Source organism: Phalaenopsis equestris, unplaced genomic scaffold (genome assembly GCF_001263595.1).
Source record: "Phalaenopsis equestris unplaced genomic scaffold, ASM126359v1 Scaffold000107, whole genome shotgun sequence".
NCBI lineage: Eukaryota > Viridiplantae > Streptophyta > Magnoliopsida > Asparagales > Orchidaceae > Phalaenopsis > Phalaenopsis equestris.
In genome coordinates, this window is record NW_018164549.1 from 728,132 (window position 1) to 747,425 (window position 19,294).

The 19,294-nt window shown below is 33.7% G+C and overlaps 2 protein-coding genes across 2 annotated transcripts; both read left to right on the top strand.

The window, feature by feature from the left end:
* The first annotated feature begins 8,051 nt into the window (after positions 1-8,051).
* LOC110020689 (UPF0496 protein 1-like) lies at positions 8,052-9,452 on the top strand. The gene is made up of 2 exons (XM_020718878.1): positions 8,052-8,174; positions 8,403-9,452. The coding sequence occupies exon 2, from the start codon at positions 8,471-8,473 to the stop codon at positions 9,413-9,415; it is 945 nt and encodes a 314-aa protein (XP_020574537.1). The 5' UTR covers positions 8,052-8,174; positions 8,403-8,470; the 3' UTR covers positions 9,416-9,452.
* A 2,067-nt stretch (positions 9,453-11,519) lies between these two features.
* On the top strand, positions 11,520-18,508 carry LOC110020701. Its single transcript, XM_020718896.1, has 4 exons — positions 11,520-11,545; positions 15,076-15,312; positions 17,567-17,620; positions 18,177-18,508. Exons 1-4 carry the CDS (start codon positions 11,520-11,522, stop codon positions 18,187-18,189), a joined length of 330 nt encoding a protein of 109 aa, XP_020574555.1. The 3' UTR covers positions 18,190-18,508.
* The last annotated feature ends 786 nt before the right edge of the window (positions 18,509-19,294 follow it).

Genomic DNA, 19,294 nt, shown 5'->3' on the forward strand with positions numbered 1-19,294 from the left:
AGTCGGGAGCTGAACGAGCTGATGACCACCTAAGTCGTTTTGGCGAGAATGAATGGCGTCCGTAGGCCACAAAGGCCGGAGTTGGGAGCTACACGAGCTGTGAACCATGACGCCATAGGGGTGAGTATGAATGACGTTTATAGGCAGTGGGGGCCAGAATCGGGAGTCACAAACTATGAACCACATAAGTCGTATGAGCGAGTATGAATGACGTTCGTAGGCCGCGGGGGCTGGAGTCAAGAGTAGCATGAACTGTGTATCACGTAGGCTGTAAGGTAAGTATGAATGACGTCCGTAGGTCATGAGGGTCGGAGTCAGGAGCACCATGAATTCATTACCACGTAGGTCGTTGTTGGCATGTAGATTGTAGTGATGAGCTCTTATCCCACATACGGGAAAGAATAAATAGATTTTCCAAGTTATAACAATGACTAATAGCGTCCAGTTAGTGGTGGTCGATGACGGTCGGCAGTGGTCGAAGGCGTTCGTCCGTGGTCGACGACGACCTGTTGTGATGCTGAGCTGCAGCTCCTCCTCAATACCTGAGGCTCTCTCTTTAGGCTTCAACTCCTCTCTCATGATTGGGGTGGGGCTTTATTTATATTATTTTCAATGCAATTAATGCAGAAATACGAGTCATTTTGATCGGAAGGTTTGGAGAGCTTCCCTCAATCAAACGGTGTTTAATGAACATTTTAATGTCTTAATGATATCATAATCGAGTGAACTTAGGTTTATTGGATTTGTTTTGTCGAGAAGCTCGATTCAACTATAAATTTGATAGATCTGACATCTGTTTGACCTTCCAAATATGTCCAAACATCTTCCTAGAATGGTTTAATGACTTAATATGGGCTTGATTGGATTTGGATTGGACTGTCTTTGATATCATTAGGTCCGTTTTATCGAGTCGATCAGCTTGATTATAAGTTTGTTGAAATCAGAGTTTTGGATGAGTTTTTATCAAAGTTTGAGCATCTATTGCTCAAAATATTATCTCGAGATCTATGTCATGCTTTTAGATTCGTGTAGGATAATGCAAATTTTTTTTATGGCATATCAGTTGCCCACCAATTTTCAGGCGATATTCTTGTTGTCGTCCAAAAATATTAAGATCCGGAGCATTTTTTTGTTGATGTATTATATATATAGATATACATAATGACAGTTCGAATTATTATAAGTATATATTATCTATGGATATAATTAACAGAGCATGACTCCATAATACCTTCACATGCGTAAAGAAGCGAATTTTTTATTTGATAATTGAAATTAGTTTTATGAGGAATATGACGAGTTTTTTTTTTAATGATATAAATTAATTTCACAAGGAAAAAGGAAAGTTTTTTTTAATAATGAGCATTTAATGATCGCACTTCTTTTTCTGCCTTTAAATAAGTCTGAAGGAGAGAGTAGAGGTGGAGTCCTCAGCTGATCCAGGATTTTTCAGAAGAAAAATTGTCCTGCGAAGCGGAGAAGAGTTGCGGTGCAGTATTGCAATGAAGAGTTGTGGCGCAGAGCTGCAGTACAGAGTTAAGGTGAAGAGTTACGACACAGAGTTGCAGTGCATAGTTGCGGCAAAGAGTTGTGGTGTGGTAGAAAGTCATCTCTAACTTGCGTAGCAAGCGGGCAACGGGAACTTATTTCACTTTGGGATGCAGCAGAAAGTTGTCATCGACCTGCATAGAAGGCAAGCAACGGGATCATCTTTTGCGTTGTGATGTAATAGAAAATCATTCCCGACCTGTGTAGCAGACGCAATGGGATTTTCTTTCTCATTGTGATGTAGCAGAAAGTCATCTCTGTTATGCGTAGCATGCGAGAAACAAGTTATTCTTTCGCGATGCGCAGTCCGGAGGAGATTGTCGTGTCATCCTTGCACATTCTAGAAGTGATGAAGAAATGTTGTAGCTTTTCTGTCACGCTTTGAGGGAAATATCTTTATGTTGTGGTGGTGATATCTGGAGGTCCCTTGACGATCATCAGATGTATTGGAGTTTTGAGAAGGCGATGCTGACTTTACTCGAAGATAAGCGAATTTTTTGTAGCTTTTGTACAAGTATATGTTGTTCATTTTAGCTTTTTGATGTGACATTTGTAAATGATAACAATGTATTTCTTTGTATGACATTGAGATTGTTTATGAGGTTGTTGTGGCATCTCAATTATGTGAAATTCTACAATTAAAGTTAACACTCATATTATATGATATAAAGAATCACGTACATTTTAAGACACGTGCCTACAGAAGTTGTGTCCTTTCAGGCTTATGCCTTATAGGAGCTTTGAGTGGAAACCCTATCAACCACATGTTCTCATGGAGTCTTTCTAGTGAGGACCCGGTCCACCCTAGTCTCCCATCAAAGCTTGCCCCTTAGGCATGATTTATAGAGGCATAGTTGAAAGAAGAATTCATTAAGGACGTAAGACCACTCCTGAGTTGTATAACCGGAGATACTCGACAGTAATAACTCGTAAAGAGTCATATGAAATCTACTAAAGATGGTTGACCTATCTTAGGTTGGTTCTCAAAGCTTTTGTTTGACAACCATAACCTGCTATGGAAGAGATCATAAGAAATCCACCAAAGATTTTTGACCTATCCAAGGCTATATGTTGAAGCTTTTCCTTGACAATTGTAGCATGTAATGGAAGAAGTTGCGGGAAATCCCAAGGATTTCTGATCTATCTGAGGTTATATGTCAAAGCTTTTGCTTGACAACTATAGCATGTAATAGAAGATGTCGAATTGAGTTCCCTTGTGATCGATTAAGCCTAAAAAGAATTGTCAAAGTTGCTCTAAGTTTCTCGAGATTAAGACGTATGTCGCAATGGACCGTATGTTTTCTTGTAAATATGGTTGCAGGCATACTCGAAAAAAATGTTTGACAACTTGTTATTTGCTGCTTTTGAATCTTTTGATCCTCTAGTAGGGTTGTTTTTCATGCGAGCTTGTAAAACAACACATGTATTAAGCTTTGAACAGATCAAGTTCCTGATCTAGTTGAAGAGGAACTTTAGTACGATGAGGAAACACTGAAGAAGAGTTATTTGGGGTGAAAATTGCCCCCTAATCCAGGAAAGACTATCGTAAACTTGTAATATGAATAAAATATGGGATGACTTCCCCACCACAGTCGTGCTCGGGATGTTGACATGAACGACATTTCGAGACTGCGGTGAAGGTTGCCCCGAGCCTTAGAGAAGTTGTGAAATACTTTGTATTTGAATATGATGCAAGAAGACAAACCCACTACAATCGTTCTCGGGACGTTTACGTAAATGACCTTTTGAGACTGCAGTGAAGGTTGCCCCCTCATCGAAGAAAACTTTAGAGATGGTCTTCAAGATGTGAAAGAGGTTCCTTCGCCAGTTGGATGAGCTACATCATTTGCAAATGAAGTTGGGGATCAACGTCTCGGAGTTGAAGACATTGTTGAGTGGTGTTTTGTTTCCACAGACAGCGCCAAACTGATGTTTAATAGAAAATTTGAGGCAGTAGAGTAATGGATTATCGTCTTAGCGTTGTACGAGAATTCAACACACACAGATAAAAAAATAGAAGTAAGCAAGAGGAGACACATAAACTTTTTATGTGGAAAACCATAAAGTTTAGCCCTGTTGAAATAATCCACTATGAATGATGAGTACACAAGTCCATTCTTCGCTTAAATTAGGGAAGATAAAGTTACAAAATTATATAACTAAAATCTGACTACAATTCTTGGTGACAGCATGCTACAAGGGTCATTGTTGATTGTTGTGGAGGTAGTAGTCTGTTGTGAGTGTTGTAAATGGTTGTTCTATAAGTGTTGATTAACTAGAGAAAACTTAGTAAGTAGGTGCGGGAACTATGTAGCACATATGTTGTAGTGGTGAGTATGAATGACGTCCATAAGTTGCGGGGGTTGGATTCAGGAGCTACACGAGCAATGAAGCATGTAAGAGTATGAATAACTTTCGTAGACTGCGGGGGGCAGAGATAATATTTCCGGATATATATATATATATATATTATTTAACACGAATCTCAAAACATTACACAAATCTCGAGATAATATTTCTAGTAAGGGATGTTCAAACCATGACATATGGCTTACTCCTACAGTCGGTTATCTCCCCTATAGTCTTTCCCGCTGTCAGACCTCCCTCATGCAGTTTTTCTCGCCGTCGGATCTACCTCAACAAAATTTTCCTTGCAGATTTTGGCTAGCTCTTCCCAAGGAAAGCACTGCTCTTTCCTGCAGCCTTTTTGCAGCCTTCTCCGAGCACTACAACTTTCCTGCAACCTCTCTGCAGTCTTCTTGCAGCTTTCCTGCAATTATCAGTCAACCAGTGACTTACAAATTAATCGATTGAGCTTAGCCCTCGTCTAGACCACTCTCAGGCTTCGACACTCTCATGTTTCGACACTCTTAGGCTTCAACATTATAGGCTTCAGGACTTTCGGCTTCAGCATTTATGATTTGAGAATCATTGGAGTTTTTTGGCAAATTGATGTTGCATGTCCAGTGAGCATACCAGAGCCGATGTTTTCAAATTCAAGTTGAATATGATTTTCAACTTGAGGGGAAGTGTTGAAATATCTAATTTAAACTACATGATTTATTGTCTTTCCTGTTAAGACTTATAATAGAAATAATTTATTCCTAGAAAAGTTATGAGGAATAAATTCTTTCATTAATATAAGAAGATATTTTCTTTTCATATATTAGAAATTATTTGTTTTCTTAATTTATATTAATTCTTATTATCTTCTAATAATCAATATGAATTAATTATTGAAGATATCAGATGATATATCTTTCCTTTCATATCATTTCATTTTTTATTATTTTTTCTATTATAGTATTATTTTTTCTTTTCTATTATAGGATTCTTGTAAGAGTTATCTATACCTCCGTTCATATCAATGAAATTATTCCACCACATTATTCTAAAATTCATCAGATAGCAATTGCACCTGCTCTTCATTAATTAGAGATCCACAAGAAAATAATATGTTTTTGCAGATCAGTTTTCATACAAAGAGATTTTGTGATAGTGATTAACCTTTTCTTTTAATGCTGAAGCCTGAAATTTTTGTTAGACGACGTTGCTATTTTGCAGATATTCGAGCATTTTGTACTAAGAAGCTCTTTTGTTAAGCTCAATCCCACTTTGTTTTTTCTTCATTCATTTTATCAATGTTTTGTTCTGAAATGGGCCTTTCTTTTGGTTTTGGCAGAAGCAATAAAGAAGGAATTTGATGGTAATTGTTCAGTTGAGGCTTACGACAATCAAAACTATTTACCGAAAGATCTTGCAGTGCTTTGGAATGCTGAATTTGTTTAATTTGTTCAAGCTAAGTAGAGTAGCTCTTTAATCAACCATCAGCTGTTGAAAATTCTTTGAGGAACAATAGGTTCAATAACTTGCGTTCATATGTCAAACTTCTGCGTTATGGCCATTCTTGACACAGCTTAGTCACAGTGACCTCTGCATTTTAAATGTTTGAGCTTTGGGGCATTTACACACATACCACCCGATTCCTGCGTACTTACATATCTAATGTCAAAACTTTGCTTTTTACATCTACATGATCCAAATTATTCATGTCACATCAAAAATACCACCAATCATGCATTGTATTGTACAAACCACACAATTGCATTTTAATGCACGTTTAGTGAAAGGTGTGATTGTCAGGTTTGTAAACGAATGCATCTAGCATCATGCTAATACCATGTATTCTTAGTGTCTTTTTACCCTTTTTTTTAAATTGGTTCTCATCAGATATTAAAGTGAAAAACTAATGAGCAGATTTGAGTGTTTCAAGTTTTCATTGAATGAATCTAATGAGTTTTCAAATTTAATAACCTCTATCACTCTACAGATCTAAATATTTGATTAATGATGTAAAAATATGATTCTAATTTTCAGCAAATGATTTTGGCATGGTTCTGCAATTAACAATCTCATTTAAGTTATGTTTTTGCAGATCTATGGTTATAACAATATTAATAAATAGAGGCGGAATAATCATTTTCCCAGAAACAACTACCCCACAGCTGTTTTCACATACCTGTAATAAACATGCAGTCTGCTTCCCCACATTAGCTTCTTGGGACAGCGCAGCTGCAGCTGAAAAACCGAGAAGTTGCAGATGCCCCAAATAGACCATTAGTTTTTGTGATGGGAGGTTGGTGTCGTGGTCATTAGATATTGTCAGTCAATATCAGATTTTGCCTGTAAGATAACCATCTGTGATATCCGGATAACAGGACTAAATTCTTAATTTCAGGCAATATCCTTAAATACGAAATGTGCATGTGTCATGTTAGGCCATGATGACTACTTTTGTGAAGACAGACTTAAGTTGCCTTCTCGAAGAAGACGGGGGTTAGTCATATCAGACTCTCTATCAAGTGAGCTCGATTGAATCACTTTGGCAGGTGGACTCAATTCAGCCACATCAACAACTGAGCTCAATTTCGATAAAGATGAATAATACAAAAATTAGAGCGAGAAAAACACAACAAAGCAAATAGAACTTCATAATTTTTATTTTTTATTTTCATACCATTTACAATAAGAAGAAATTTTTATGTAACAACTCTAAAGATTAAATATAACATTTTTATCCCTAAACTTTAAGTATAAATTTTCAATTATTTGAAAAAAAAGTTCAAAGCCATAAAATATTTCTCTTTTTTAAATTATTTTGAGTTTTTTTTTATATATTTTCAAATTGTCACAAAAATACACTAATAAATTATATTTTCATAAATCACATCAAATAATAAATTAAGGGTCTGCATGGGGCAACTGCAACTTAATTAAGAGTAGTTGTAAAGCTGCTGAGTAATAGTGTGATGCTAAAAAAGCTGCGGTGATTATTACAAATAATTTTTTTAAGTTGAACCATAACTAAAAAACTGTTTACCGCACATTGAAAAAACTCAGATTTGAACCACAACACACCTCCACCCCCAAACAGATTCTATGGTCACCCATCTGGCCGCTGAAACTTTACCTATTAAATATTCATAATATTAATTAACAGAGTTAATGAAATAATCTTGTCTTCATATTTATAAAGATTATGTTTTGATAACTTAGATCGCTCCCTTTCATGTTAATTTAAAATTAATCTGACGGTCCCACCACTCGCTACTGGGCTTTTATAAATTAAAAAAATAAAATAGGCATTTACATTCATACCACCCAATTAAGATTTACATATCTAACAACTGAACTTTAGCCTCACCTAAATTTTCCATATTACATTAAAAAAATACATAAAAAAAGTTATTGAATGAAATACATTTTTTTAATGAAAAATTAATATAGCATATATATATATATATATATATATATATATACTTCATGGTATTAAAGACCTCAAATCTTGTATGAGAAAGGGTAAGAATTAAACAATATATAAGCAAGAAATAAAAAAAAATTTAATCGTGGAATGATTAAAAAAAAGTGGTAGATACATTAGTTTAGGTGTTATATATGTAAATTTTGAGGAATTTGAAAATTTACGTATTAAATGTGTAAATATATTAGGATTGAAGAAATATATAGGTTTATACTTGAATTTAGGAGCTAGGTATAGAATTGAATGGTATAAGCTAATAATCTGTATAGTTTATATATGAAATTTAAAGGTTTAAGTGTTATATATGTAAATGTACACGTACTTGACTAATCTGCATACTTAGATTAGGTGTTATATATGTAAATTTTGAGGAATTTGAAAATTTACGTATTAAATGTGTAAATATATTAGGATTGAAGAAATATATAGGTTTATACTTGAATTTAGGAGCTAGGTATAGAATTGAATGGTATAAGCTAATAATCTGTATAGTTTATATATGAAATTTAAAGGTTTAAGTGTTATATATGTAAATGTACAAGTAATTAAGAAATCTGCATACTTAGTGCCCGTTTAGGACGCCTCCTTCGTGTTTGAAAAACAGGTTAACGTTGGATTTTTGTTAATACAGCACCAAGCCCGCGTTGGATTCACGCGTTAGGTGAAGATTTCCTTCCGTGCTTTCTCTGCTTCTCCCTCGCCCTCACCGTCGTCCCGACATCCTTCGTCGTTTACCTTCTTCCCGGTGAACCCTTCTCGACATACGATCCTCGGATCCCTCTTCTTCGGCAACCCTGCTCGACAGGTAAACCCTTATTCTTCGGCATTTCCTCTTCTTCTTCTTCTTCGGTACTTACGGTTTGCAGGACGGCAACATCCGCCTTGAGATTGATTTCTTTGTTCGGTCCTCTCTTGAATTCTGTAATAGTTATTTTTTATTCCTATGCATTGTTTTGTTTTTCTGGTAGGTTATATTTTTTTTTTAGATATTTATCATTAATTTGTCTTTTAAATAAACTACTTCTTCTTGCAGATATTCACCATCTATTTACATATACTCGCTGCTGAGAACTCGCTAACATCACTTTCCTTACTAACGATATGGAGCGCGGGACGGGGCTGAGCTTGCACGAGGCAGCGAATCAGGAAGATTTGGAAAACCAAACCTTGACTTTATTTAACCGGGATGCCATTGGCAGAATTGTGGAAAGAAAAAAACGAATTATGAAGAATTTAGAGATGTTCCAGCTGATTAACGGCTACTTCAAGAAGAGTGCAGCTACGGATGATTTCTTTACTGCTCTCGTGCCGAGTCTTAAAAAAGCTCGCGATTTTGTTGAACTCGTTATCAAAAGTTCTGAAGCCGCCGATGAGGACGACCAACCTCCGAAAGTGAAGAAGAAGATGAGATACGCGAAAATTCTAGATGAGTTGAGGCATTATTTTTCCGTTGGCGGCACTGGTGAGTTTGAATCGCTATACCATGAGCAATTGTCAATGCTCAGGGAGTTACAAAATCAAAAAGTAAAACAAGAAATGAAACTTAAATCAGTCAAAGTATGGAAAAAGGTTAATTGCATAAGCTTTGTCTTGGTTTATGCGACATTTATCATCAGCGCTTTCGTAGTTGTTTTTAAAGCATCACCTCGTGTAGCGGTGGCAATGGCGGTTGCCTCTTCGATTCTCCTGGGATCCATTGGAGAGTGGGTTGGTTCCATGTTGAAGGACTATGAGAACGCTCTTAAAGCTGAGATGAAACTAATTAGTATTATGCTTGATTTGACTTCTGTTGTGGGTACACATTTGGATAGCATTATAATTTCAGTGAAACAATTGGAAGATAATAGAAGATCGTTGTTTGATTATGCCGAAATTGTGTTCAAAGATGAAGATCCCGTGAGGCTCGATACTGAGGAGATGAGAAAGAAGATTGCAAAGTTTATGAAAAGCATTGAGGATTTGATGCATCATGCTGACTGGGGTAGCAAGGACATAAGAAGGGCAGAGAATGTGGTTTTGAATCAAATTATTCAACTGCCTAAATGATGATGTGGAAGCAATTTGTTAAGGAAATTTTTTTACTCTTAACGCTTAAGTGCATGTTTCTCTTTTTCCACGATTAAAATTTCTTTTATTTTATGCTTATATATTGTTTAATTTTTACCCTTTCTTATAAACTTTGACACTTGTATACATAATTTCTGAAGTTTGTGTCCTACGCCAAGCTTTGAGGCCGTTTATACCATGAAGTATTTGAATTTTTTTAACTGCTATGAACAAGCAGAATTGTTGCTGTTAGGATGCTTTAAATATCCTTTCTTCTGTTATGGGTGAAAATGTTTCAAATGCAAAGACATTCCTTGAGAATTTGGCGTTTCTTCGCTTGTTGGTGGATTTGACGACAGCGGTTCTTAGCTTTATTATGTTAGTCTTTTTGGATCAAAATTTTTTTTTTATGGAAAGCTTCTCCAATGGGTGGTTGACATCCAAACTCCTTGAAGATTTCTTTGGTAAAAGAATTATCACATTTCTATGAGCTTCCCTATACTTTATCCATTATGACAGTGAGCTATTTGAACCCACAGAAATTTGAATTAGCTATTTAGCAAGGGCTTATGCACTTGAGAGCCTCTATGTGTTGCTTTTTTTTTAGCCTTCAGGCTTAGAAATATAAATGTGATTTAACCCTTTTCTGGGTATTTTCCAATCTTCTGTGGCTGCGCACTCTTTGCTTACCTTTTAGCATCCATAATGGCTTTCTGCTGATATTCAAATTTCAGCAAGTTCTACAGATTTGTTTACCTGTAAATATGCAAGGTGCCTTTTTTTTTAACTTGATGGGCAAGAATAACTTGAAGAAGCGTACCGCTAAATAGTAATTTTCACCAATTTTTGGAGCATGTGAATGTGCGGGGATATTTGTTGGCATTCTTGCTTTGGGCAAACTATTTAGTGGGAAGTTTATTTGGTATGTTGCATTTAGTTGTTCTTGCCTCAAATCCTTGAGTCGTGAGAAATCAATGGGCAAATACCAATTGCATATGCACCACCAAGATTTTTCATGGTATATATATATGTATATGTATAAAGGGACACATATACTAAGCACCTTTCATGATTTGGGGGTCGGATGAGTAAATATTGATATTTATATTTTAAATAATTATATCTTAAATATGTAAACATGTAAGAAAAATGTGATAACCCTAAACATCCTCTTAATTTTTTTAATCTTTTTTCTATTTTCTGTTTTCTATTCCTTTATGTTCATAATGATTGATTCATTTATGCTTTGCCTATTTCTCAACTTATTTTTTAATTATAGATAACCAAAGCCAAGTTTCTGTTAGTTGTTCAGATTTGACATGAAAGGTTGAAGCCTCTCACATTTTTTTTTTATCTTGCAAATATCTTGATTAAAACTTCTGAATCGGCCGGAAACTGAATGTGAATTGATTTAGAAGATGCAATCAGGTTGACTTAGATGAGTTTAATTCGTTTCTAGAGATTCAACATGTCCTTCTCATTGGTAAAGTTTAAATTCATTTCTATAGCTGTTGAGTTTACTTGGTATGAATGGATTGTGCTTCGTCATTTTGGAACCATGAGACCTCTTTCTTGGTAATTATGAGATATCTTCTTGCACGGTGAAATAATGATGATTTGTGGAAATGATGTTGAGATATTTACATTCAAAGCATCCTATCTATATCTATTGGTAAAAGTATAATACACCGTTTTCATATTTCTTTCTAAACATAGAAAAAAAGATGCTTAGCTTCTAAAATCAAAGGCTTCAGCATATGGGCTCAACATCCAGAAAAATTTATATTTTCAGGAGAAAATTTAAAAATGTTTGAATATTATAATTACTTTCTTTTTAAAAATTGAATTACATGTGTACGTAAAATATGTGTTAGCGTTGATCCTGAAGAGATTTTGTGATGGGAACTTGGTGTCGTGGTCATTAGGTATTGCCGGTCAATGTCAGAATTTGGCGATACGATGACACTTGTGATATCTGGATAACGGGGCTAAATCTCTAGTGTGAGGCAACATACTTAAATGAGAAATGTATTTGTGTGTTGTTAGGTCATGATGGCTACTTTTGTGAGGATAGACTTAAGTTGTCTTCTCGAAGAATACGGGGATGAGGCGGATTAGACTATCTATCAGGTGAGCTCGATTCATCTATTTTGTCAGGTCGGCTCAATTCATCCACATCGGCAGGTCAGCTCAATTCCGATAAAGATGAGGAATAGAAAAACTAGAAGGAGAAGAACACAAATACACACAAATAAATTATATTTACATAAATTAATAACATCAAACAATAGATTAACTCTCGTTCATCCATCCCTCTTAACTGCAGTCTAAGGTCCCTCATTTGTTCCCTGCGATGAAACTTTACCCTTTAAATATTCATTAATGTTAATTAGCAGAACTAATGAAATAATCTAATCTTCATATTTATAAAGATTGCTTTTTGATAATTTAGATTGGTATCACTTAAATTTTTCATATTACAAAAAAAAAAATACATAAAAAAAGTCAATAGTAAAATACAGTTTTTAATGTAAAATTAAGATGACATATATATGTATAAATTAAAATAATAATATGATGTTTTTACATATATATATATATATATGCCACCTAATCTATGCATGAAAAGGTGCATTTCCCTTTTTAATGGCATTTTTTATGTGATATGAAAGATTTGGGCGGCTTTAGTATAAAAATCAAATGTTTAGGTGTTTTAGTGACATGTTTGTAAATTCTTCAAAATGGAAGAAGATAAGGAAATACCTATTATTTTGGGAAGATCATTCCTAGATACAGGAAGAGTCATGATTGATGTTTAAAGAGGAGAATTAACCATGAGAGTAAATGACCAAGAGTTAACATTTAATATTTCAAGTTAATGAAATATCCATCAATAGAAAAAGATGATAAATGATTTATAATGAAAACATGTGATTATTTGATAGAGGAATATTTCAAAGAAATACTTGAAGAGAAAACAGAGCACGAGGATTTGGAAAACAAGAATTATGATAAGATAGAAGATCACTTTGATGGGACTGATAATGAAGAAGTAGAATATGTTAAGGAAAAATTTTGAAATCCTTGATTCACTAGAACCATAAAACAAAATTTTAATATCATCTATTGTAAAACTTCCTGAACTTGAAATGAAAACTCTTCCAAAACATTCGAAGTACGTATTTTTAGGGGAATTGTCAACATTGTCAGTTATCGTATCCTCAGATTTTAATAAACTACAAGAACAAAAATTATTTGATACGCTAAAGAAATACAAAAGAACTTTATGTTGGACTTCAGCTGATATCAAATGAATTAGTCCTTTTATTTGTTTGCACAAAATTTTATTGGACAATGAACATAAACCTAGATTTGATCCGCAAAGGAGACTGAACCCAATGATGAAAGAAGTAATAAAGAAAGAAATTTTAAAATAGTTAGATGCTTGAATCATATATCTTATTTCTGATAGTGTTTGGATAAGTTCAATTCATTATGTTCCTAAGAAAGGAGAAGTAACTGCTGACATAAATAAGAAGAATGAAATAATACCAACAAGACAAGTTACTGGTTGGCGAATATGTATTGATTATAGAAAATTAAATGCTGTCACCAAAAAAGATCACTTTCCTATACCTTTCATAGACTAAATGCTAGACAGACTTGCTGGGTCAAACATTATTGTTTTATGGATGGATATACCGGTTATCACCAAATACCTATTGCTCTTGACGATCAAGAGAATACTACATTTACTAGTCCTTATGAAACTTTTGCTTTAAAAAAAAAGGTCATTTGGATCATGTAATACACCTGCAACATTTTAAAAATGTATGATTTCTATATTTAGCAATTTAATAGATGATGAAATATATGTGTTTATGGATGATTTCTCATTATTTAGGGACTCATTTAATGCATGTCTAATCAACTTACAAAAAGTTTTGTGTGAAAGAACAAATTTAGTCATAAACTGGGAGGAAATGTCAATTTATGGTTGTAGGAGGAATTGTACTATGGTTGCAGATTTTACAATAAAAATTTTATGAGCCTACTATTTTAGAGATGTTTATAGATTTATCAAATCTTGTGATCGATGTCAAAGTGTAGACAATATATCTAAAAGAAATGAAATGCCTCTAAATTTTACATTGGAAGTTGAGATTTTTTATGCTTGGGGAATAGACTTTATGAAATCATTTATTCCTTCATTTGGAAATTCATATATATTAATTGTCGTGGATTATGTATCTAAATAGATTGAGACAATAGCTTTACTCAAGTGTGATGCTAGAAGCGTTTCAAGTTTTTTAATGAAAAATATTTCACAAGATATGAAATGTCTAGAATAATCTTTACTGATGGAGGATCTCATTTAAAGAACAACCTGATTCAGTGTTTGACTGAAAAATATAATATTATGCATAGAATCTCTACATCTTATTATCCCCAAACCAATGGCTTAGCGGAGGTATCTAACCGTGAAATTAGATGAATTTTAGAAAAAAAACCATAAATTTTAGTAAATTAGATTGGTATGTGAGATTAGACACCGCTTTATGGGCATACATAACAGCTTACAAAACTCCTATAGGAATGTCCCCTTATAGATTAATCGTTGGAAAAATCTGTCACTTGCCAGTTGAATTAGAATATAAAACTTATTAGGTGATAAAGAAATTAAATTTTAATCTAAAAGATGCTGATGAAAAAAGATTGTAGCAATTGAACGAATTGGAAGAGATAAAAAATGAATCATATGATAATGATAGAATATATAAGAAGAGAATGAAAATATGACAAGATCAGAAGATTGTTAAAAAAAATTTTGAGTACGGACAAAAAATTTTATTATAAAAGACAAGACTGAGATTATTTCCTGAAAAACTGGAATCTAGATGAATATGACCATTCACTGTCATTATGTATGCAGATTAGTTAATTACTTGTACATTTACATATATAACACCTAAACTAAGTATGCAGATTAGTCAATTACTTGTACATTTACATATAAAACACTTAAACCTTTAAATTTCCATGTATAAACTATACAGATTATTAGCTTAGACCATTAAATTCTATACCTAACGCCTAAATTCAAGTATAAACCTATATATATTTCTTCAATCCAAATATATTTACACATTTAATACCTAAATTTAAATGAAAATCTACATGTCTTCTTAATTCTGAATCATTTATATATACTTAACACTTAAATCTAGACACATAATTAGGACAGTAAAAAAAGCTCGTTCTTCGCGAACAAGTCGTGTTCGGTTCGTCAAGGAGATCGTGTTCCATTCATTCAATAAGCAAACAAGACGAACACACAATTTTTTTCGTTCGGTTTGTTAAACAAATCAAACACGAACAGTAATGCGTTCAATTACCATCATTTGAAATATAAAATACTTTTAAAAAATTATATATAAAAAAAAATATGAATTAAAAAATAATTATATAGTCTAAAAATGTATCAAATTTAAAAAAAAAAAATTCAATAAATTATAATATATAATAAATTATTAATAACAACATAATAATAAACAGTATTAGTAATATAAATATTATTTATTTATATAATATAAGTTATATAATTAATATAATATATTATTTATATATACTAATATACAAACTATATTGTAAAACCTAAGCCCTAACCCGCTGTACTGTTCGCCTGTTAGCACTTCGGGCTCCATTTCGGCATTTCCCCTCTCCCCTCTCGAAAGCTTTCGGCCGGCTCTCCTTCCCTTCGTCTCAAAACCGCTAGAAGCTTTGTCTCGTCGACAGCTTAGGGTTGAATGTCTGTGTTCGTTCTCTAATCTCTACTTCTATTTGTCTTCCACAGAGTATATTTGCCCTCGGCGAGTCGACGTTGGATCGACTACTCGGTATTCTATCTTCAGTGCTCGATATTCTTGCTTAGTTGCTTGTAAGGCTACTGAGGCGTCCTCTTTGAGTATATTTTCTTTAACGATTCAAATTTATTTTCATGCTTGCCTCTTAGGTTAAATTTTCATAATTTTTGAAGGTTTATTTCCTTTTTTTTTAGTGAAACCTAGGTTAATTGTAGATCTGTTTGTCTTTATATTTATTATAGATCTGTTTTTTTTTTTGTGCGTACTGAGCTGATAAGTGAGCTCTGCTTGGGCGATCATGCACTTGTGTTGTGAGTCATACAGGCTTAAGCATTACTTTCAAACAGGTTTCAGCATTTTCGTTGCGACTCATATACAAACTACTCCTAAGGTTGCACTTCTTGAGTTTTCAACTGAGTGAGCGAAGTGCCAATGTATATGCTTGTCATCTTGATTTTTTTTCAGTTTTGGCATTTATATATTTAGGTCAAGAAAATTTTAAATTTGCACTGGAGTAGTAGTAAGATATGATGATTATTATCTCCTGCATTTAGGGAAAAAAAATAGATGCACTATTCTATGATGATTTACAGGCTTGCACCTTTTCTTATTAATCATTCATTCTGGTGTGGCCTAACTATTTGGATGGCAGAAGTATTGAAGAAGAAAATTAAGTAAAGATAAATGTTTCACAGAAAAGTACCGGAAGGCCTTCCAAGATTGTATCTCTATACTTCATAAATATTAGAAGCGCCTATGAGTCCCCTCTGGCATAGGGAGAATAATGATAGTAATAACTTATAATGATATTTCTTATGACACTTCATTATTGATAATATGGAAACTCGTCTTCTGAATGTAAATATTGAACTTTAGGGGTTAGAGATGCAAATTGGAGGCTCCAAATTGGAGCCGCTGCATCTATAATGGTTATATTATTTCAGTAAAAGTTCTGTTGATGAGGGTACATTGTCCGGATGAACATTGTTGATAGCCTCACACACAAATTAATGAGAAATTATAATGTGGGTATATAGTCCAAATGTATGGACGATGATTATCATCAAATTTACCTTATAATTCACGCATCTAAATATTTTTTTCCTCATTAAGGCCGATAAGAAGCCAGCCATGGATTGGTAATTAACTAGATTCTGTGAGAAAGAAAATGATATTAGTGCTTTTGAGGTTTATGTTACTTCTCTGTGATAGACTTTTTGTTACATGAACTTCTTCTGTTTGCTAAAGTAGACACGGTTTGTACTGAGTTTACACAATAATGGATCAATTTTACTATTTTCAATGTTGAAAGATAGATATATGGGGATGGTGTGATTATTAGATTTTTTTTATGGGCTGTTTCTTTCATAGAAAGCAATACTTTCTAGATGATGCAGGGATTTATCTGCTTATATTACTAGTCGATGTGCTTAATGTACTTCTTAGCTGAATATATAGCATGAATGCATGCAAGGCTGCAATTTCGAATCTTGGAATATATAATTAAAATGAGTGAAGTGTGCATCCTGTTGTTTCATCAATAAATTAAAGCAGGAATTTCTTGGATACCACTGGATTCATATCTATTTACATATTTAATATAAAAATTTTATCTAATATCATATGTTATTGATGGGGATGCAATAACTTTCATATGTTATCAATGTATTTTGTGCATAAACGGGCAACATTGTTTGTGCTGAAAACTCGTGAGAGTTATTGCCACTACAATGAAAAAAAGGGAGTATGGGTGAGCTGCTTGTACCGTTGTAAGCATGGGGAGAGTTATTATTATTGATAATGAGAAAAGGGGGCATCAACGTTTGTGTTGCTTGCGTTTGGGCATTAAAGCTGTTGGTTGGATTTCAAAGGGTGCGGTTTTAAGAGTCCACGGCTGAGTTAAATTTTGGTTGTTAGGTTCATTTTAATTACTGAATGCACTCTTAGTTGGCTGAAATTAAGCTTTGACGGTTTTCTTTAAACTATGCTTGCTTCAATTATACCTTTTAAGGTATAGTATTAGTTGAAATTGATGGCATTGCGTGTAGGAAAAATTCAGTTATTTCTTGGTGCTTTTAGTGCTTGCAACTATAGGCAAGTCACCATGGGCTTATGCACTAAATTTGGCTATTACTAGATCCACATAATGCAGGCTTATCATGCAGGAAAGGTCTTATCATGCTTGGGTATATCATGCTCAGGTTTTGTTTGGCATTGTCTTTTTGGAAGATTTACATACATACCATATAATCTCTGATTGGCATTGTCCCTATTTGGCTATTAATAGATCCATGAAAGTCATTTTAGGGGCTTGGGAGAGGTGCAACAACTCCCAAAATTGGTGAGAGGGCAGTTTCCCTCTCTCCCATGTCTGGTTTCAGATGCAGCAATTCCCAAAATTGGTGAGAGGGCTATTCATCCTTGTATCATAAGCAATGAAAGTTTATTCAACTGTATTTATGTATCTTGGAAGAATTATTGTGTTCGTGTATCTTGGAGGATGGATTTGCCTTCTTGAGTTGAAAATTGATAATTGCCACTGAGAACTGCTCATGATAGTTTCTTTTGCTATGCCTTTAAATTCAGTATTGAGCTATTTTAATTAACTTTTGTCAAGTTTTTACCTTTTAATTTGTTTTAGTAGGAAATTTTATTTAAACACCTTGTATAATTCCTCAAGGTAAAAAAATCTGGAAAATTTTTCAGATATCCTATTGAGATTTTTGAAGCAATAGCAAGTCACTCCATTAAAAACAGTATGGTGTAAAGGGGATTCTTCTTAATGCCGGTATCTGTGAGCTATGCAGGAACTCAATTAAAGTTCCCCACCTGGTCGAATAAATGCTTTTCATAGTTGATTTTCCATTAAAGTTCTAAACCAACTGTTTGATGTGCAGGCTGGTGGGATAAAAGCACAGTGCAGAAACTCTATCCATTGTTGATTTTCCATTAAAGGGTGCGGTTTTAAGAAGGTTTTCTAAATTGCTTTTGTAATTCAGTAAATTTTTTTTTTTGCCAATTATTATGGAACTGCTTTTGTAATTCAGGATATAGATCTTTATTGGATTTGGTAGTAGTTTGAATCAGGTAACTTGGAACATTGTCAAGCTATGAAAGGAATTCATGAAGTGAGCAAGTAGGCTTTGGTAACTTGGAACATTGTAAAAAAAAGTGACCTCATTTGGCATATATGTAATATGTATCATTTTCTTTAAATTTTGTTCGTTCGTGTTCGGTTCGTTATTGTTCGAAATATATATAATTTAAAATAATTATATATAAAAAATATATGATATTTTAAAAATAATTATATATTATAAAAATTTATCATATTTTAAATAATTAAACTTCTATAAATTATAATATATAATAAGTTATTAATAAAAATAATAATATATTAATATTTATTATATTAATATAAATATTATAATATTATAATTAATATACTATACTATATATTAAAATAAACCCTAAACACCTTATTCTCAAAAGCCCTAACTCGCCTCGTCTCCTCTTTAGCAGCTTCTCCCTCTTTCGAGCTTCCAGATCACATTTAGGCAGTTGAATAATTTGATTCAAAACCACACTTTCTGTCCTCCTTATGTCCTTGCTACGTCAGTCAGCCTGGTGCATGAAATCATCAATGCTGCATCAAATCATTAATGTTTTTCATAAACTGTCATCTTCCTCATCTCCTCGGTACCGAGCCTCACGGAATCTTCATCTTTGAACACAATTTCAGCATAATCAAGCAACGATCTTATATTCTCTTCCAATCGTTTCACTGAAATTCTAATGCTATCAAAATGTGTACCCACAACAGAAGTCAAATCAAGCATAATGCTAATTAGTTCAATCTCAGCTTGAAGGGCGTTCTCATAGTCCCTTCAACATGGAACTAACCCACTTTTCAATGGATCCCAAGGGAATCAAAGTGGCAACCACCATTGCCACCGTTACACGAGGTGATGCTTTAAAATCAACTACGAAAGCGCTAATGATAATTGTCGCAGAA

Excerpts from the sequence above, each read along its gene's own strand:
- LOC110020689 (XM_020718878.1), top strand. The coding sequence starts at position 8,471 with ATGGAGCGCGGGACGGGGCTGAGCTTGCACGAGGCAGCGAATCAGGAA.
- LOC110020701 (XM_020718896.1), top strand. The coding sequence starts at position 11,520 with ATGAGGCGGATTAGACTATCTATCAG. Across the intron at positions 11,546-15,075 it reads CGGATTAGACTATCTATCAG|CCCTAACCCGCTGTACTGTT; the intron begins GTGAGCTCGATT and ends GTAAAACCTAAG. Across the intron at positions 15,313-17,566 it reads GACGTTGGATCGACTACTCG|ATCCATGAAAGTCATTTTAG; the intron begins GTATTCTATCTT and ends GGCTATTAATAG.